This window comes from Furipterus horrens, unplaced genomic scaffold (genome assembly GCF_987537825.1).
Source record: "Furipterus horrens unplaced genomic scaffold, mFurHor1.1.pri manual_scaffold_11, whole genome shotgun sequence".
Lineage (NCBI taxonomy): Eukaryota > Metazoa > Chordata > Mammalia > Chiroptera > Furipteridae > Furipterus > Furipterus horrens.
The window spans coordinates 9,941,833-9,963,665 of record NW_028327181.1 but is presented as its reverse complement, the minus strand read 5'-3'; the positions used below and the strand labels follow the sequence as shown (position 1 = coordinate 9,963,665).

Here is a 21,833-nt window from a genome sequence, read left to right as displayed (position 1 = left end):
TCTCATGCCTTGTCTGAGTAAAAGGATTAAAACCACAGGATTATATACATTCCAAGCCACTAGCTCTACCTTTCACAAATCTGATTTAGAATCATTCAATTACCACCTGAGTAGGCTGGAATTTTTACTTCTGGATCAATACAGGCCATTGCAGCAACAGAAAGGGCTTTCTGGAGGAACAGGTGATTAGTGGCAGCTGAAGGAGTTTCATATGAACTGAAGAACAAGAATTACAAATAGTTGGGAAAGATGAGAAGTCAGTCCAAAAACGCAGATTTTCCAGTTCCGAGTGGGCTCTGGGGTGGTGGGTGATGCTCTCATTCTTGAAGAAGCCCAGTCAGATGACAGAGGATGTACAGATGGCGAGGACGTGAGTGTGGGTGGCTTGGGACTCTTAGAGAACATCCACTTCAGTGTGCCAGCCAGGTATTGGATGGTCCACACTGGTCTTGGCTCTTCCCCATCCACAGGTCCCCAATTCTTTTTATTTTTTTAAGTATATTTGACTGATTGTACTATTACAGTTTTCCCAATTCTCTTTGCCCTTTGTTCCCCTCTGCCTGGTACCTCCCTTCCCTCCAGCAATCCTCCACCTTACTTCATGACCATGGGTCGTGAATGTAAGTTCTTTGGCTTCTCCTTTTCCTTTACTATTCTTAACATCCCCCTGTCTATTTTGTACCTACAGATTATGCTTCTTAGTCCCTGTACCTTTTCCCTCATTCTCCCCTTTCCCCCTCCCAGCTGATAACCTCCCATAGGATCTCCATATTTATGATTCTGTTCCTGTTCTAGTTGTTTGCTTAGTTTTTATTGTTTAGATTCTGTTGTTGACAGTTCTCAGTTTGTTGTCATCTTACTATTATAGTTTTGATCTTCTTTTTCTTAAGTAAGTCCCTTTAACATTTCATATAATAATGGCTTGGTGATGATGAACTCCTTTAGCTTTACCTTGTCTGGGTAGCACTGTATGTGCTCTTCCATTCTAAATGATGGCTTTGCTCGATAGAGTAGTCCTGGTTGTAAGCCCTTGCTTTTCATCACTTTGAATACTTCTTGCCAGTCCCTTCTTGCCCTGAAAAGTTTCTTTTGAAAAATCAGCTGATAGTCTTATGGGAACTCCTTTATAGGTAATGCTCTGCCTCTCTCTTGCTGCTTTTAAGATTCTCTCTTTATCTTTAACCTTTGGCATTTTAATTATGATGGGTCTTGGTGTGGTCCTCCTTGGGTCCATCCACCCTGGGACTCTCTGTGCTTCCTGGACTTGTATGTCTATTTCCTTCACCAGATTAGGGAAGTTTTCTTCATTATATTTTCAAATAAGTTTTCAATTTCTTGCTCTTCCTCTTCTCCTTCTGGCACCCCTATGATTTGGGTGTTGCTACATTTAAAGTTCTCCCAGAGTTGTCTTATTCTGTTTATTTTTTTTTTTTAATTTTTGAATTCTTATTTCTTCATTCTGTACTGGCTGACTGTTTACTCCTTCCTTATGTTCCAATTCATTGATTTGAACCCCAGCTTCCTTCCCTTCACTATTGGTTCCCTGTGGATTTTTCTTTATTTCTCTTAGTGTAGCCTTCATTTCTTCCCTTATTCAACTGCCATACTCAATGAGTTCTCTGAGCATCCTGATCACCAGTGTTTTGAACACTGCATTTGATAGGCTATCTCCATTTTGCTTAGTTCTTTCTCTGGAGTTTTGATCTGTTCTTTCATTTGGGCCATATTTCTTTGTCTCCTCAATTTGGCAGCCTCCCTGTGTTTGTTTCTGTGTATTAGGTAGAGCTGCTTTGACCCCCTCTGTCTGGGTGAACCCATCTGGATGAATATTTCTTCTTCAAATCCCTGGCTATCAGACTTCCATATAGTTCAATTTGGCAGGTTTGGTTGTTTTTTCTTTTAAAGTTAGTTGCAATCCTTCTTATGGCTGTCTGAGGAGGCGGAGCATGTCTACCTACACCTCCATCTTGGCCAGAAGATCCTCTGGTCCCCAATTCTTGATTTGAAATAAGGGCACTTTGTGAATTCATGCTAGACTGGAAATTTCTTTTAGACGGGGCTATTTTTCCCTTTTTTTGTAATTCCGTTCCTTCTCCTCTCCATACTCTACCTCGACAACCCTCAGGAGTGCACTTAATGGGGTAATAAACGCTGGTGAAACACTGACTTACAGAGGCCAGTGATCTGCTAGAAATTAATGTTGAGTAGCAGGTAAAGCATGTGGGGGAGGATTCTACCAAGGACTTACTATGCTAGTGTGGAGAGACAATTCATTCTTTCTAATCCTCAGTTTTAGAATGTAAGCAAACATACTTTGTTCCCTGTAAAGAAGGATACAAATGTTCAATGCTGTTATCATCAACCTTAAAACGTGAGCAAACTGCGTCCCATCCTGAAAGCTGCGGGGAGGCTTTAGCTGGCACCGTTTGCTGTTCAGTGTTAGCTGAGGCCCTGCTATGTGCCAAGTTTCGAGCTGAAGGTATAAAAACGAGAAAAATCGCTAATTTGCCCTTAAAGAGGTTAATCTCTCAGATGGTAGCTGATCTGATGGTATCAGTGAAAAGTGATCTTTGCCTAAAATGCTCCCTTATCCCATATCTGAGGGCTTTCCTCAACAGCTGACCACTGAGCCCAGGGCCCTCCCGTGGCCTGGTCTTCGGACAGGCGCCCACCTGGTACTTGAGCGTATTTGGCAGACCACCTCCATACAGATGACACTCTTCGATCCATTCCACTCCCTGCCATGCCCCAAGGATGCCCAAGGGGTAGCAATGCACTCTGAGTCACTGGCCCCGGGCGCTCCTAGGCCAGCCTGCCAAAGCTTTCTCTGTAGCAGGTGCTACATTCTATTTCTGGGGAGACTGGGAGTGGTTATCTTGTTTAGGGAGCTGTTTCTTGTTAAGTTGGGGATTCGGTTGAGGCCTTGTGGTAGTTCCCAAATAAGGACAAATACAGCCATGAAGCAATTTCCTTTAGTGAGAAAAAAATGAGGCTAACTAGGCTTACAAAGGGGTCAGCCTGTGCCTTCTCTAGCAACTAGCAGAAGCAGGAGATAAAGTCTTGCTGTGTTCAGTAGGCAGCTTCCTGGTTCCTGCCAACTAAATCCATCAGCCTGGGGAAGTAGCAGCAGAGAGCATTGTGAGCCAAGCACAGTCACAGGCCCCCTCAGAAATGTCTAGTAATTTCATAAATCCCAGGAGGCAGAACGACATTCTTGGTGTTCCAGCCACGTCAACAGCCCAGAAAGAACTCTGTGAAGCTGCTCTAGGGCCTGATGGCTCAGAACAAAGCGGAAGGATGACCTGTGGGTAGCCATGCGCTTCTGGGCAGAGCCAGACCAGCCAACTTAGTGAGTGCGTGAGAACTATGATCCGGACTGCAGGGAGACTTCACCCACTCCTGACCCTGGAGGTGGTGCTGGCTAGTGAGCAAAGAGCTCGTTTTATCTGGCCCTAGTGCTACAGAACAGCTCCTCTGCCCCAGTACCTGTAGGTCTTTGTCATGGCCCTGCCTCTCCAGGATCAGCACCCGGTCCTGTAGCTCCTCCACAGTCCCCTGGAGCAGGTCATTTTCCTCCAAGGTGGCGCTGAGACGATGCTCCAGCTCCCGTTTCCGATCCGACAGCATCTTGATCTGAAAAGGTGGAGAGCCAGGGGGGTGGTGTGGCGTTACACCGGGCTGATGCGTAGGAAGAAGGGAGGGACTAGCCCCCCAAACATGAATGCCCGTGTCTCTCCAAGTGCTCTGCCCAGGGGTGCAGTGCCCCCATCTCTGAGACAGCAGCTGTGAACTCCTAAGCTGAAGAGAAAACCCCTCCCTGTCTGGGAAGGACACGTGGGAGTGGAGCTTTGGGGAAGCTGGAATGTGGGATGCCAGGCAGAGGAAGGGAAGGTTAGCGTTCTGGAATTTTTTACAGATAAGGCAGAGAAGAGCTCCACCTTGCCTGCCCATGACTTGACGTCAACCCCACAATTTAAGAGGGAGTGGAACCTAACCCACTGTACCATTCTTCCTTCTCAAGTCATGAGCACAAGAAAGTGCCCACGCTAGCCTCTGGAGCCACTGTGTTTTCACATGTTATGGCTCCGTCTTTTCCTGCTGCTAGCAGGTGTGGCTCTCGAGTTCACAGTTCAGGCCTGAGTTAACGGCAGAGCTAGCAGGACACAGGAGACAAAGCAGTGCCTGCCTCAGCCTGCACCCTGGGAAAGAACAGGACAAAGGCACATGTGTTTAACTGATTTTACTCAAGGTATTTTTTGCTTGAGCAAGTAATTTGTGAACAGAAGCAATTTCTCCTTTTATTAAACAGGCTGGTATGTTTGTACACTGGTATCTAGCCAGTCCCAGAGAGATACAAATCTTTTAGGAAGGTCTGTCTGGTCTCTTCAGTTTCAGCTGGGAAAGAGGGAAGGGGAAAGAGGTGCCAAGCTTCCTCTGGCCTCAAGGTCTGCAGGGGGAGAAGCCGCGCCAGCCCTCCCCAGGCGCGGTGCTTTCCCCTCAGGGCACTGCCCTGCTCAGGGTCCTGGGAAGCCTTCCCAAGTGGCCTTTGGGGGCTCCTGGAGTCCTGCAGGTCCTCCTGGTTCCTCCTATTTATCAGTTCCCCGCTGGAATGATTTCTCAACCAGTGTCTTGCTTGTAAATATTCTCCAGACATGGTTAAGATGTTCTCCACGCTCTCTAGCCTAGTGTGGAAAACAACTCACTTATGGGGACAGACTTCAGACCTTTTCCAGGGGAGATTTTGAAATGAATGTCTACTTGTCCCAAGTCCTCCGAAATCCACCTCTCCCTTTGCTTTTTGGCTGCTCTCACTCTGCACTAGAATTCTGTTCATAGGGCACAGATCTTCCATGGCCACCAATCAATCAGATAGGATGCCGTCCTGGGGAAATGAAGTATGTGGCCTTTGTCCAGAGAGATCAGGTATCTGGCCAAACAAAGAAATACTGTCTCCCAAGTATGCACCTGGGTAAGGGACCAAAAGGAACAGGCCCCTTTTGTGAATGGGCCCACTATTCCCCTACACTGAAGCCACATTACCCACGTGAAGGGAATTCTTACTCTAGTTGATTTTCATTTAAACACTCCCTGACCTTTACATTTTCCTTCCCATGGATCATCTTTGCTCCCCGAGTTCCACTTGGTGAGGCAATGAGGTACTATGGTTCTGACATACAACCTCCTGGCCCACTAAAGCATCTTATTTGAAATGAACAATGTCATAGCTTGGCTTTCAAAGTAGCAGCGTTAGGGGGAGCAAGCAATCAGCATCAGGGGGCCGACTCTCTCACCCCACCACATACACCCTGAAACCTGTGACTGAGTCTGGCAACAAACATTCCTGGGACTGACCCTGTGTTACAAGGGTCTACAAACAGTGGGTGGCGGGTTAGGGTCAGATGTGGGGAGAGAGAACACAGGCACCTTGGAGGAGTCAGAGCTTGGCAGTGGCAGCTGAATGGCAAGTCATGCACACAAATGGTCAGACAGGCATGCCAAACCCAGCGGAGCAAACTACTTACTTCAAGAACCTGCTGCTCAGTCCCAGCAGGAGTTCCAAGGGAAAGGAGGACGGAAGGGAATGAGATGCAGGAGAAAAAGAGAAGATAATGACAGACTTTAGGAAAAACATCTTCAGGTCATCTCCGAAGCAGGGGAGCAGCCTGCCTCTCCGGGCCTGCCCACGCTGGCCGACTCCTTAACCACAGGAGGGCGCAAAGGCACCTGGCCCCAGTGTGTCCTCCACAGGCACTCGGCTGAGGGGTCCTCGGGAGCACATTAGGGAAAAGCCTTCCCAGAAAAGAGCCCGTTTGGGCTGATGGCGTGATCCCCCTGGTGGCCTCACCTCCCACACCTGGATTCTCATAGTATTGTCTCCTAAATGCTACTTTGTTCTTCCCTCAGGCCCCGTCAGGACCACGGCCCTGACTGGCCTCTCACACGCTTTCAATGACATTACAATCTGCCAAACACCACACAAGTGCTCTCCGTGTATTAACTTAGCAGCTCCTCACAGGCCCTATGAAATACCAGAGATACCCTATTACTTTCATTCTATGGGTGAGAATAGGCCCTGTTAACCCTTTGAGTGCCAACGTCGCCCTGAGCAACGCTGACAAATTTTCCCAAAAGTACCAGCGTTGCTCCCAGCGACTTTTTGATGGCTATAAATGTAAATAACAATGGGATAATTCGTATTTTATGTTTTGTTCTCTTGTTTTGTACCTTGGGTTATATATTGATATAACTTTTTCTCATGTTGATCCAGATTTCTAATTACGCATGGCACTCAAAGGGTTAAGGTGAACTGAACTGGACCCAAACGGAGTGGAGAGAGGAAAGATTCCCTTTCCCACCTTCTAGTTAGGATTGGCAAGGATGTTTTTGGAGGACTCAGCACAGTCAGTAAAAAGTAGGTCATTCAAGATTTCAAAACACTCAGCAGTGACTCTGAGCAACCTTATTTTTCCAGACAACAGACTACCCAGAGGAACATGGATCAAGTGTTCCCCATTTAGTTTCTCACAGGTATGTCTCTCTAGAGATTTTAGATAGAGCAGGTTTTTGTTTCCCAGTGCAGAGGGCTCCTGGTCTGAAAGGCCCCACAGCCGCAGCGCCTCCAGGGCAGCACAGGAGGCTCACCTCGGCCTGAAGGCTTTCTAGACGGATGATGTGCTGGTTGGTTGACGAGTTCTTCTCCCGAAAGTCTTCTCTGAGGGCGTGGACTTGCATGGAGAGCTGTCTCTCGACTTCGGACGCCTGTAAGCAGAGGAGACCTTCAGAGCTGATTCAGAGGTGGTACAAAGAAATCCGTTCGGATTTTTGCCTTTCATTTCTGAAGCATTTCTTTGCAACTCTCTATTCTATAAGGAGTACAAGATAAGATGCTGTTTCTTCCCCCAGGTCCAGTTATTCTCTAGGACCCACACAGGACAAACCCCTACCTGTGCCACCACCATGGATGACGGTATAGGTCCAAGACCACTCTGCTGATCAGAGGAAACAGGTTTAGAAAATAGTAAGCTCTGATTGTTAGTTATCGTAATTATTACTCTGCACAGTGCAGGAGGTTGAGCAAAGATCTACAAAATTGAGAGAAAGTATGAGTACATTACACAAAAGAATAAGACTGATATACCTACAACCATAGAACGTCCTGACTTTTCCCGTCCACCCCCTCAGCAGGGCCCAGGGAAATCACTGCCGTCTGCGTTTCTCACTTCCCCTCAGCATGCGCACTATTTAAAATTCCGTCATGTCTGTTAAGACTTTTGCCTTTCATTTCTCCAGGACATTATTTTGCAACTTTTAATTCTCTGGGGAGTGCTGGCTCAGGTGCTCATTTCCCACCCTAACCCATCCCATTTATTCTTGAATGCTGAAACATAGCAGACGCCAATGCTATTTGGTGTTATCGGCACCTTCTCTTGAATGTGCAGGAGGGTATTTTGCAAGAACGCTCTCTGGGTGAGGCATGGACTCTAGCCCTCCTCCCAAGGGCCCAGCCCAGCCTATACCGAGGGGCACCCAGATCACTGCCTGGTAGAGAAGAGAGCCACAGGGCAGGACAAGTAACTGCCTCAGTGCGTTTCCCAGGCCAAATGGGGTCGGCAAGCTTTGTGGGTGTGAGGAAGAGATCACTGTGTGCTTAAAGGAAAGGCCTTCAAGAGAAGGTGGGATGGTAATAATCTTGACATGGTAGGCTAGCTGTTCAGTGAGGCTTTCACATGTTCAATGTTTCTTTTTATCTTCAGGCGCTATTTAGCCAGTTGTCCATCTTTTTTATTTTTATTTTTGGTCCCATAGGTTCAGCAAATCTAACTCCCCCCACCCCCCAGACTAGAGGTACATAAGACTCTTAACCTATAGTTCTAATTTTAAAACCATTAACAAACACAACAAAATAAAGTCAAATCATCTTTTTCTTTCACATTCGAAATTTAATTTCAGATACTACCGTCTTGTTTTAGACTTCTTAATCACTTAGAAATATGTTAAGTCATCTTTGCCTAAAAAAAGAGTAATGTTTACTGACCGCTTACTACGTGCCAAGAACTGTGCTAAATGCTATAAATGCATTATCTCAATTGTCAAAACCAAAGTAGGGCCTGTATCACCCTCCACTTATGATTGAAGAACAGGCTCAGGGAAGTGAAGAAACTTGCCCCACATCTCCGTAAATGATATCAGAATGGTAAACTTTGGGCCACCTTACCCCAAATTAGGACTGTGCTACTGCCTTCTTGTATCTTAAAAGTTTCCCCTTTCTGTTGCTCACTATTGAAACCAAACTTTACAAGTACAGTTTAGTAAAACTTCCTTTGTGCCTTCCTTCCTTCCTTCCTTCCTTCCTCCTTCCTTTCTAACACTAAGCAATTTTATTTAAGACTCTTGAAATTTCTTCTAATAGAATTTAGGGCCCATGAGGAAAATTCCATCTCATAAATGCTGCAGTTTAATTGCCTTTACTGAATTCAGTTGACTATCAAGGTTTCAAATATGTTTAGATTTGCAAAGCGTTGGATAATTAAGGCAGCTGACCTTATTCTGAGCATCACCACCTTGATATGAATCATGAGACAACCAAGCCACAGAGATGTACCAAAGGCTACAAATCCACATAGGTGGTCTCAGACTTGCCCCTATAAACCTGTTTCCTCTCAAAGTGATCTTCCTAGAAATAAAATTTGTCTCTTTCCACCAGGAAGCTTGACTCCAGAATCTGAGCTCCTAACCACTATGCTATGTCTCCTTTAATGTCTGACTCCTCAGATGGGCCAAGGGACATACTGTTCACAAAGGCTTTTAATCTACATCTCTCATGTGAATGTCCAACAGCCCTAAGAAGCAGACAAGAAGGTACAGGCTGGAACAGGGAATGGCACTGCCCTGGTCATTGGCCTACGGGTTCTGTGCCCTCACACCACACCACAGCCACCTCCAACCAGGTGGCCAGTCATTTGCCTGTGATGATGATGGAGGGGATGGATCAACCAGACATATAAAGCTAACATTTGCAAGGAACTAATGCACCTTTCAAAACAAATTATTATCTTTTTTTTTTTAGAGATGCAATCTGGCTTAGATCTTTAGACCTAACAGGATGAATATTACCTATTTCTGCACATAAATTAAATAACAATTTCTTAAGTTTGCATACAACTCTAATGTTCTAAATGCTCTCTGATCAAAGTATCAGGAAGTCTACAAAGCCAGTTTTAGCTCCATAATAAATTTCGCAGCTCTTTGAAGTTCTTCAAGTAGGAGAGTTAGCCAGGGTAACAGTGGTCTTTCTGAAGGGTCCCACTCCGCTCCTGAGAGGAGATGGTATGATGGAAAGAAAAAGTTAAAGAGTCAGATGGTCAGGGTTAGAGTTCCTGTTCTACCACATATATGTACGAGTTATATGTGTCATTTACGTCTCTGAATCTCTTTCCCAAATTATGAACATATTTCTCCTTTACATAGTAATACAAAAAGGGCAGGTCTAAGGGAACGCCCATTCCCTTATTTCTAATTCAGGACTTCGTGGGACTGAGTCAAATCACTTAAGTTTAGGGAAACAAAAGAAAAAACACTGCAGCACTGCTACAAATTTAGGAAAACTGTGCAAAATAATAAAACATCCAAGGATAAGTTGTTTTTCTTAAAAACCAGGCCCTGAGAACACCATGTGTGTGTTACAGGGTGCTGCTACCGTCCACTTTGGGGTCTGCACTGAGGACAGCCTGTCAAGTGATTCAGCCAACATCATGAAGGTGGTGGGGGGTCAGGCTAGAAAATATAAGGAAATAAAGAAATAGTTAGCAGCCATACCTTTCAGTCTGGTCTCCTGGTAACCTTTCAATAGCCAGGAACTATCCAGGAGCCATACCTCTCTCTTGGAGACACAAATTCTCCTGCCTAGGTTTGGGGCCTCAGTCACGGCCCTTGGAAATAAAGATTTTCCTAGTTCTAGGTGTGGTGGTGGCAGGGAGTGATATTAGGACAGTTCATTCTGACAGAAAATGGCACGCATGGGACTTCCGGCCTACCTCTCACAATGACGGGTTTTGGCTACCATGCCTGATTAAGCGGCCAGTAACAGCTGTGGCAAAACTGTGGCAAAGAACGCCGTCTGTGATCAATTATATATGTGTGTGTGTATGATTTCAGCTTAGTTATTTCTTGTTCTTCAACTCTCAAAATTTTTTTCTCTGATAAGCGTAATAAATGTTCAGAGTAAAAAAGGAGGAGGGCACTGAAGGACGGAAATGGAAGTAAAGTCCCCACTGATCTCTCCTCATCAATGCCGCTCTCCAGTGATAGCTCTTATACCATCCGCCTTGGAGATGCTTCTTGTGATTCCTTCCTGAAATATTCTCCTGGTATCTATCTATGAAAAACATTACCAAAAATTATGGCTTTAAAAATACATATATTTTAACATCTTTCCATGTCAATATGTAGAGCTACCTTATTCTTCTTAACAATTGTCTGATATTTAGTTATACAAATGTATCATGATTTATTTAACTAGTCCCTACTTATGAGCATTTAGGGTGTTCCAATTCTTTGCTACAAAAAAAAAAAAAAAAAAAAAAAAAAAGTTCTTGCTTACCCATCTTTGTGCTTGTGGGAAAATATCCTATAAATGAATAAATTCCTATAAATGGAATCACTCGGTAAAAAGATATGCATATTCATTTTAATAGGTATTGCCAATCTCTCTCCCCAAAAGGCTGCCTCAATTTATGCCCCTAGCAATAGAGCACAAATATGCCTGCTTCCCAATCCCTTGCCACCAGTGGGAATTATGAAACATTTTAATCTTTAGGTACTTATTTCTAATACTCTCAAAATGTCTTACTTTCACTGCATACAGAGATGATTATAAAAACAAGACATTCAAGAAATAACTCTAATTCTGTTAAAGAATGCTGAAGAGTTTAGCACTTTAGTAGTCCCTGAGCTATCTGAAACAAACTCCTTTAATAATCTTAGTGCTTGGGTTATTATTTTTTAATCTTCATATTGGCAAAACAAACTGACAGTATGTTCCTTTTACCCGACATGCTTGATTTGGTCAGAGTACCATTTTGGACAGACTCAGACTATTTGCTCCCCACTGAGCAGAGCTGTTTCATGATTACTCTTTTATTGACATGATTAAAAACAAGTGAATGTTTCCTCAAAATAGAACACATAGATTAAATTTATTTAAACTGGCCAAAGTGGACCTGTTAACTATATACTTACTTTCTTGTTAAATGGAGAAGAGGAAATTGCATTAGTTACACATGAGCATTCATTTAACTTATTTGTCAAAAGGGAAAAAAGTGAACCAATTAATTTAGAAATTATAATACTCTGCCTGATTTCCTGGGCTTTAAGAGAAAGACCGGGGGTGTGCTCGCTCGCTCTGGAGCACGCCAGTGCCTTCCCCCTCCTTCCCCCAGGCGCATTTTCTTTGCCTCTTTCTCCTAAACTCCAAGGGCCCTTCTTTTGCCTCTGTAACTCCTGTCCTGAATCCATGCAGCCCAGCTGGCTCAGACTTTCTAAATAAATTTTTGCTTGTATTTGGGGGGCGGGGGGAGAGAAAGAGAGGGAGAAAGAGACTCTTTTCTCCACCAGGGAATGATGAAGAGAGGGCATGTGCCTGAAATACCTCAGGGGTGGCAGTGAGAGTGACAATCGGGATGATGACACCTCCAGCAATGCTTCACGTATCAAGCATCTACTATGTGCTTTACCCTGGTCTAAGCATTTCACATTTATTAACTCAAGTAGGCATTCGGACTTTTCCTATTTACGGACGAGGGTTTCAAGGGTAAGGCATTTTTCCAAGGTCATACTTGTGCTGCTAAGTGCTGAGCTGGCATTCCTACCCAGACCGACAGCTCCTACTCTTGTACTCTCAGCCGCAACACACAGCATCCCTTTCCTACCCTCCTTTGCTCCCTCTCAGAAAAATAGGGTTCCCCCTATTTAATGAAAGTGACATTAGAGCAGCAACCTTAAATTTATTCTAATTTAGGACAGAGAGTGAATTATTTAAAACAATTCTTAACTTGAAGTTGAAAACTGTTGCTTTAGAACGATACTTTCAAAATAAATTTATTTTTCCATTTAAATAGAATTCCACTGCAGAATGTGTGTATGCTTTAAAAAGTTAATTTTGTTGATCCCCCTCCAGTCTTTCTATGTGTATGTACAATTAGTTATGATCATACTGTTCACAGGTTTTCCTTTTTTCACATAGCATTGTATCACAACCATTTCCATGCTATTTATTATTACTCTTTTTAATCATCATTTTAAATGACTATATAATATTTCATCAGGTATATATCCTAATTTCCTTCACCACTCCCTCACTGTTAGGCATCTGGGATTTTCCCGTATTTTCCAATTACAATGAATACACATCACTGGGGTGGTGGTGGCAGAACTTTACCTGAGTGGAAGCTGAATGGATAAGTCAGATGAATATACTTTAGGAAAAAAATACATAAATGGGTTTATGATTAGCTTTTCATCAGAAAGTTAGATGAATATACTTTAGGGAAAATGCATAAATGGTTTATAATTAGCTTTTGCTAACTGGAAAAGCCAATGAACTAGAAGTCTGTATTTTTATTTTCAAAATTTTACCGCTTAAAACTTTTAAATTCAGTAATGGGTGCCATGAACCTTCTGATAGCACGTTACATGATAAATCCCCCTTTTACTATTCTTGATTATAGTAATAAAAGTGACAGCCATCTCCTGAACGATAAATAAATGCAAAAAAAATGTAAAATAGCCTTTTCATTTTCATTATGATTCAGTATGCCAGTTCCTCCCAAAGCCTTTCAAAATAAAACTCAAAGGTGAAGTTTGTTATGTATATATCTTTTCCTTAATGTATGAAGACAAAGGGTTTTTACCAATACTTTTCCAAAGAAAACGTTTCATTTCTAATACTATGGTGGGCTAGGTTGTTTGGACTGATCCTTCTACTGAAAAGAGCTAAAAACACTGAATAAAATACAAACGGCTTCTTAAAAGCATTAAAGAGCTGACAAGACAGTGACAGAGCCATGTTAATGTCTCACTTATGCAAATTATTACAACAAATCAACGGAACACAAACAGTAACAAATAAACCCAAGGACATTACAAATGAATAACAACTAAACTTAAGGTGGCGGGGGGTGGGGGGCGGATATAACTAACCTAATTTGGGGAAACAGTCTTTTGACTGTATACTGTAAGGTTCAAGAAAAAAGGAACTATACACAGATACTGCACTGCAATTAATAAGTTTGTTTTTCACAGAGGTATGGGTTAGCGAGTCTGACATTACTGTGTATGTTTAATAGAATTGAACAAATAAGTAAATTGATAATGGATAATGAGAACCAGGTTTCTCTCTTGTGGAAAAAGAAGTTACAAATAATGAAAGAGGGAACGCTAGAATGAAGTCAATGGTGTTGGATTGTAATTGAAGATATCAGTATGAGCTTAGGGTTTTTGATATATACATGATGGGGCAAAAGTAGTATGTGAGTATGCAAAATAGTTTATTCTTGCATTATTATTTATTGTATTATTTTCCATATGAACAGTAAACCTACTTCACCCAACCCTGTATATATAGATACAGAGGTTGGGAAATAATTATAGATGTCTGGTTATGAGTGTGTCAGTGTATATATACTTAATTTCTGGCTCTGTCCTCAGAGATGGCCTAAAAGTAACGACATCCTAGCAGCAATAAGCACACCTAGTGCTCAGATTTTGATTTCTAAATACCAATTCCTAGTAAAAGAGCCAAGGTTCCTTGGAGAAATGACTGGTTCCAGGGTTTCATGAAGCACGAAAAATACAAAATGAGCCTGGAACATCCTGTCAGGCCCAAAAGAAAGGAAGCGCTCCAAAAATGATGGCAGTATACTGAATGGACACAGGATCCAGTTTGAAGGAGCTCCCAATGGTAAGGGCTAGAACCATTTGATGAATAAAACAAATAATAGTAATGGGTTATACTGCACAGAATAAGATAAATATTCACGTGTCTACCCTGATAAATAATTGAATAAATTAATGGGGGAAAAGGAAATGGGGTAGCCCTTCCTTATGAAAGAATTCCCATTAATAAAAAGTACAAGTTATAGTTGAAATAACTATTATTAGATAAGCATCACAATAATAACTGTTGCAGGCAAGAACTAGCAGATGAATGCTAATAATTAGTGGGCAAAATGTGAATGAGAAGCAGGGTATTTGCATAGCCTTAAAGTACCTCCCCATAATATTTACTAATTACAAAAGGGAAATCTCTCTCCCATTAGATGCTGAACATTAGTATTCCAGACATTAAGTGCCACATTTTGTTTTATTGGTACTAACTTTAAAATTAGAGCACAATAATAGTTTTATTAGTAGTAGTATCATCCCTTTCACTGGCACTTATTACATATTTGGAGAATGAATGACTTATGTTTCCTTATTCAAAAGCTGGTTCTCCCATCAAGTGCTATTTTCACATTATAATACAGAGCATCCTCTCTACTTTGCAAAGCACCACCTTACTACCAAACCAAAGCAGACACAGAAGCAAACATCTAACAGTTCTTTCAAGTGAAAAACTTGAAGATGAGTCATATTTTCAAGTTTTTCATTTTACTTTAATGTCTAATGGGAATCTGTTTATCTGAACAACCCAAAGTTCGATGCTTGTAAAGGTAGACTTTACCCATCAAACCCACACCGGGTTGTTGTAAGTTCATGCTGTTACACGGTAACAGTGTGGCTATGGGCATCTGCTGGACCACTCACTGCACCACTCATACCTTCTTAGTGCAGATACGGGATACAGGCAGCCGAGACTCACTTTGCACCCAGGAAATACGCCCACGGGTGTTGACTGCAGCATTGGCTTTTTGTTGTTTTTAAGTATATTTTATTGATTATGTTTGCTCCCCTCTGCCCAGTACCCCCCTCTCCTCCAGCAATCCCACCCCCCTTAGTTCATGTTCATGTCCATGGGTCGTGCATATAAGTTCTTTGGCTTCACCCTTTCCTATATTCTTAACTTCCCCCTATTTTGTACCAATCGGTTATGCTTTATCCCTGCACCATTTCCCCATTTCTGCCCCTCCCCCCTCCCAGCTGATAACCCTCCAGATGATCCCCATACCTATGATTCTGTTCCTATTCTGGTTTGCTTAGTTGGATTTTGTTTTTATTTTTTAAATTCAGTTGTTAGTTGTGAGTTTGTTGTCATTTTAGTGTTCATAGTTTTGATCTTCATTTTCTTAAGTAAGTCCCTTTAACATTTCATATAATAATGGCGTGGTGATGATGAACTCTTTTAGCTTTACCTTGTCTGGGAAGCACTTTATCTGCCCCTCCATTCCAAATGATAGCCTTGCTGGATAGAGTAATCCTGGTTGCAGGTTGCCTTTCATCACATTGAATACTGCTTGCCAGTCCCTTCCTGCCTGCAAAGTGTCCTCTGAGAAATCAACTGATAGTCCTATAGGCACCCCCCTGTATCACAACTTTGGAAAAGTCATTTTTTGGTAATTTTTGAACATTCTATAGGAAGTATATATTGTCTTAATAATTAGGAAAAATAAAACTTTTATTTTGAAAATAGGTGAATTCATAATACACCAAACTAGGGAGAAAAGTGAAAGAAAGGGAAGTAATATGAGGTTGGGGAGACTGATATAATAATCACAACAAACCTCAGATAGTGTAAGTTTAAAAAAGTGAGGGGAAAAAGTTTTATTTTTAACTTTCAAATCTGAAAATTTACAGTTTCATGTCTCTATGAGGTATATAAAGAAGTATAAGACCTAATCTCCATCCTCAAGGAGATGAACACTCACAAAGCTGCCAATATAAGGCACCTGGCAGGTGGTATGAAAAGTGCACAAGCAGCTCACGGCAAAGTATGGAACTGTCTTAAGAGGGGGAAGAACAAAGTATACAGCTATGTGACCCTGAGAAAGTTATACAACCACTATGCTTCAGTTTCCTCATCTGAAAAACGATGATTAAGTGATCTACCTTTAAAGTTATGGCAGCGTGAAAATACAATATGTAATATGTTATAGCTATTACTGGTGCTTATGATAAAGTGAAAACTACAAAGAGAACGCTTTCATTTGTTCAAAGAAAAACAGGCAACATGGAAGTTGAAGCCTCGGAGCTACCTGGTTCAAACCCCGCGGTGAAGCTGAGGTATGGGTCAGCAAAGTCAGGCCTCTCAGGTAGGGGTCGGAGTGAAGGTTAAGGGTCCAGCCTAAGATCGGTTTCTTTCATTACCATTTCTTTTAATAAAGACAAAAACAGCCACATGCTGGACAATTTTCAGGGATGCCAAAAACTTACCCCCTGGAAAGAAGAAAGTCTGATGCCACTAACAATGTTTGTTATTCATGTGAGGGGATGCCTGATAAAGTCAATGCATTACTGGTGGGCCTGTTACGTGAGGTATTTGTAAAAGCTGCTCTTTGACATTTAGAAAATGTACACCCACTAGAGAGGAGCCATGTCTAGTTTTGTTTTATTGGAACTAACCTTAAAATTAGAGCACAATAATAGTTTTATTATTAGTAGTATCATCCTTTAATCATTGTCACTAATGTACTCCCTCAGCATCAAAGACCAGCAACTCTGGCACCACACACTTTAATTGAAAAAGAAAAAAGGACAAACGCTACTCTGCCTTTGTTTCTAAAATAAGGCCATCATTCAATGTCAGATTCCCACTGCTAGTTAATAATAATATTTCAGAAGAAGAGATTAAATAGACTTAAAAATTTATTTTATTGATTTGAGAGAGAGAGGAAGGGTGGGAAGAGAAAGGAAGGGGGGAGTGGGAAAAAGGGAAGGGAGGGGAAGAGAGAGGGAGAGAGAGAAACATCAATTTGTTGTTCCGATTATCTATGCATTCACTGGTTGATTCTTGTATGTACCCTAACCCTAGGTCAAACCCACAACCTTTCCGTATGCAGATGATGCTCTAAGCAACTGAGCTACCTGGCCAGGGCCAAGAATAGGTTTTCAAAATTTAAATGTTCTACGAGGACTCATACAATTAGATAGGCCCTAGTATATTCCTAATATACTGTATTCACAACCAAGAGCTTTTGATTCACTCAGGCTTTTTTTTTTTTTACCCAAAATGACACACAATCCTGTGTATTGTCAGTTTGACGGCTAGCACTTTGCCTAATTCCAGCACGGACAGAACACTTGCTTTCTATACTCTAAACCAAGGATACAGGTAAGATTCAGTTCCCGTAGGAAAACTGTCTTCCAAACTCAAGGTCGAAAAAAGTCTTGCTTCTCTACCAGTTACTTCATTGTGCGACCTCAGGCATATTGCTTAATTATCTGTGCCTTAGCTTCTTCATCTATAAAATGAGGATAAAGTGGTAGTGGCTACCTCAAACGGTTGTTGCGAGGATGAAATAAATGAATACACGCAAAGTGGTTAGAATGGCATCTGGTACACACTTAAGTACTATATGTGCTAGCTCTTGCTATTTTTGTCATCTTCATCATTACTACTCGCTACCTCTAATCATCTCAAAGATTAACCCTGATTTAAGATCTGATGTTCAAGTCACTGGCATAGAAATGTCTAAAAACTAAATGTAAATGAGGGAAGATCTTGAAGAGTTAAGAAAATCTGGCATAGGGACTGAAGGAGGATGGAAAATGACAGCCCTGAGGCAGGGCTGCAGAGAATTCAGGCCTCTCCTTCATCCATGGATGGTGGCAGGGGTGGTAACAAACCCTGAAAGGTCTTGGGGGCAAAGGAGGGAATGGATATGGAAAGGCAGGCAAGCTAAAAGAATTACTACCCAGTTAAATTGAGGCACTGCATTGTCCCCAAGAACAGGGCTATATTGGGACAGGCCCACCTGTTCTCTCAGGGTCCAAAATACTATGAGTATGGTAGGATTTTCCAGAATATGAAATGTCTATGCTTGGCAAAGACAATTATCCCAAGATACTTGGAAAAGAAACTGAGAACCTTTTCATAATAAACAGGAAGGGTGGGGGAAAGATAGATATTTGAATGACATTCTGCTTAGTAAATTTCAATTTAGGACAGTGATGGGAATGGGCTGAGGGTATCACAGGGACACATTTAAGTATTCCCTCAAAAAATAACTCGTGTCTAATCCTAATAAAGAAAATTCTAGTACCTTTTTTCTTTTCTTTTTTTTTTTTTTTGTCATATGGCTCACCATGGGACTCCTCTAGACCTCAAAAGGTTAAAAAGTTCAAATGTTCTTGTTTGGAGCTGGAGAAGGATTAAGGAAAAACTGCTTTCAAAATGATGGTCACTGTAAAGACAAAACTATTAATCAATCACATTATGCCTTTTTCTTTTTCCCCTGAATTTGCCTCCAGGATTCTGCTCATTGGAATGTCTTTCCCTGAAAATTTTCACCTGGTAAATTCTTAACCTTAACAGCACAGTGTGTTTCAGAGGTGACCACTATATGCTTTTATAATCTCCAGGATAAAATTACTTGATTATGCATACTGCAGTCCTATAATGCTCTTATTTTGAGTATTATACACTCAATTTTGTTTGTTTATCACATACTGTTTTATTTGTTTATATGTTTTCTCTTTTATACTGTGAAAGACTTAAGGACAGGAATTGTACCTATTTATCTTTTTTCCCCTAAAAAAGTACATGGCATACAGTAGGTGCTCAAATGATTACTGTAAGAGATAAAAATCTGCATACCTTACATGAGTACTTGAGTCAGTCACGCTATGACTGTTGAAAATAGAAGTGGGATTAAGCTAAACCCCAGAAGTGTCCCTTTAGCAAAGTTCCAGCAGGATCATCCCCTTAATGAGATAACTCTCTTGAGTGGAATAGCCCATCCCGAGGCAAGGGCACTATTTCCTCTTTTAGTCCCTCACCATGGCCTAAGCAGATTTACTCAGGCTGTGATGTAAATTACCCATGACTGATCCATGTACTTGCTGCTTGTATCTATATATACCTTCACTCTGCAGGTGGAATCTTTTAATACTTAGAATCCACAACTTTTCCCCCTGAGCCTTCTATAAACCTCATTAAAGTGGTCTTTTATAGGGTCATTATTTCTGATAGTTGATTTGAAATTTTTGGAGCTTATTATTAAACAGGCACACTTCCAAAATGGATATGGGGGAATAAGCTTTAAATTTAGATTTCTGATGTTCTGTTCGTTTGGGTTGAATGCAACAAACTAAACCTGAAGAAAAGGAAGGTATGAATATTTCTTAAGCACTTTCTATGTCTAAGCACTGTTCTAGGTAACATACACCATTTCATTTTAACTTAGTGCTATGGCCTATGTCCTGTTAACAGATTTTATGCATGAGGAAACTGACACTAGAAGAGATTAAGTCACACAGTTGAGGTCACTTAAATTAGTAAATGATGGAGCGAGTATTCAAATGCATGTCTGATCCCAAAGCCAATGAAAATGCCACCATGCCCAAGAAAAAAGACTGTCCTCACCCCCGTGGCTGGTTAGGTTTAGCAGCAAAAACCAGACGTCCAGTTGGCACGTCTTCCTGAATGCTTTGAGACTTGTTTTGTAATGCTATCTCCAGTCTTGACTTCTTCTCTGCCTTCAGGGTCCTATATCCAACAGCCCACTCAACAGGTCCCCTTGGTGAGTGAAGGTGCGTTTCAAACTCAAGACGCACAACAACCGAACTCACTGAAAGGCCTCCACCCAAACGTGCTTCTCCTGAGTCTTCCCCTTCTCAGGAGACGGCAACTCCTTGCCTCATTAAGATAATATATTACCTGATGGTTGCCATGGAAATAGTAGTAATGCTGACAAGGACTAGCTCCATAGGGTTTTACCATTGAGTGTAGAATTATTTTCTGTGGAGTCACTGCGGAAGGAACACAGATACTATATGGGGATAGAAAACTGGGGAGACTCTCTGTAAGAGGAGGATAGGGGAGTCCAAATTCTTCCTCCAAATCAGTCTATCCGTTCCTTATCCTTCTAACACCTACCACTTGATCACCAACTTTTCAGCCTCTTTAAATCCGCCAGCCTTCATGAAGCCTTTCCTAATCCATTTTGGCTCTCAGTTCTTGCTTCTGTCTCTCAATTCCTATTTTTTAAAAATGGCTTCCATATCATAATTTAAGTATATAATGATACAGTAGTCCCTCTCTATATCATGGTTCACTTATCGTGGCCTCACTGTATCACAGGATTTTAAAAAATATTATATTTAATTATTTACTGCGAATTTTTCGCTATATTGCAGGATTCTGCAGTACTGTATACGTATGTTGTTAAAGTTACGTAGGTTTAAGAGTGTAGAATAAATGTAAGGTTCCTACTTCGCGGTGTGGGGATGGGGGTCTAGAATGTAATACCTGTGATAAGTGAGGGAACACTGTAATGTCTTGCATGGTTCCCTAACTGCAAACTGAGTCAGCAGCTACTGAGTGCTACCCTGAGCCAGGCACCAGTGCTACGTGCTCTCACGTGAATTATTTCAACAAGTCCTCATAATTATACCTGTCAGGAGATATTACTAACCCACTATCTAAAAGAGGAAACTGAACTTAGGAGAGGTTAAGTGGCTTCTCCAGTATGACAGATCATTACCCCCAAATAAGCCGTAGCACTGGCACTGAACTGTAGGTGTTTCAAGTGAAAGAGTGGCCCGACTCCTCTTGAAACTTCTCCAGGATTCAGAAAGGGTTTAGCTTACAACAGACAATCAGCTGGCAAAAATGATTTGAAGAAAATCAACAATGACAAAAAACAAAAAGAACTACATATGATGTGAGTAGGTGAGAAGGCAGAGACAGGCTTTTTTCCTAACAACGTCATATACTATTTTGAAAAAATTAATTAAATTTATATATAAAGCTATCACTATGAACATATTGGTGTTTCGTCATGATCAGTTGTGATGTATACTCCAAGTCACTTGTTATTATCAAGTAATTAAGTAAATACTTAAAAAATATGAATAATAGCAAATTCAAAGTGTTCACTCACTATGTTTTCTTGAGTGGGGAAGAAAAGGTATAGTCACAGCTAGTGAGCAAACTGAACATTACGGAAGTGTTCTGAGCAGGTGTCTTGATGAGAAAGAAAAGATTAAGAACCAATGGTTTAAGGAGGAAGTACTGGGACAGGGATCACCTGTCCTAACTTCCTGGTTCACTGGGTGAACATCAGCAATTACCCTGTTTCCTCAGGCCTTTAAAAAATAGGGGATAAACTAACTCTATCTACTGCTGGACCATCCTGAGGGGAAATTAGTTTACTCGGTGTTGTGAGTTGGCATCTGTTCCATTTTCTTGTTTCTCCAAGGATGGTAAGGGAGTAAGAGTAGCTTACTACTTCCAGAAACTGCCTAGTGGATTCGCTTTATGGAACTGGTTAAGTTTTGAAGCTAGCTCAGTTTTCTCCAGAGGCAAATGGAAGGTCAAAGGATGAGTCTGTTAAAAAAACCAGAAATGTATTATGTAAACCAGGCTACAAAAAGTAATTTGTTCTCAAGTGAATTTCAACTTCTCAGGGAGAGTCAAGAAATTAAAAGCATATCTCACTTTCTCAGATATTAAATACATAATAAAAATCCGTTTCCTGCTTCTTCAAGATATTGGAAAATTGATTAGTTAATGTCTGTGAAGGCTTTCAGGTATAAACTACTATCTCACTGCTAAGCACTATTCTGTTTAAAAATTGCTTCTGCTTTCTTTGTCAGTCAACTTCCATATTTATCTGGAAAACCAAGATGGAGATTATTAATTAATTGCAGTCTTATAAGCCTGAAAATTTTGGGGAGCA

At 41.5% G+C, this 21,833-nt stretch overlaps 1 protein-coding gene across 3 annotated transcripts in view; it reads right to left on the bottom strand.

The window, feature by feature from the left end:
* Positions 1 to 21,833, bottom strand: part of BICDL1 (BICD family like cargo adaptor 1) — a 76,594-nt gene that overhangs the window by 23,405 nt on the left and 31,356 nt on the right. For all 3 annotated transcript variants that reach the window (XR_016513950.1, XM_090290891.1, XM_090290892.1), the window contains exons 3-4: positions 6,643 to 6,759; positions 3,487 to 3,633 (exon numbers count right to left, since the gene is read on the bottom strand). Coding sequence is in view for 2 of the 3 variants with exons in the window: in XM_090290891.1 (XP_090147017.1) it covers positions 3,487 to 3,633; positions 6,643 to 6,759 (264 nt within the window). In the remaining variant the exon portion in view is untranslated. The remainder of the gene's footprint in view (positions 1 to 3,486; positions 3,634 to 6,642; positions 6,760 to 21,833) is intronic.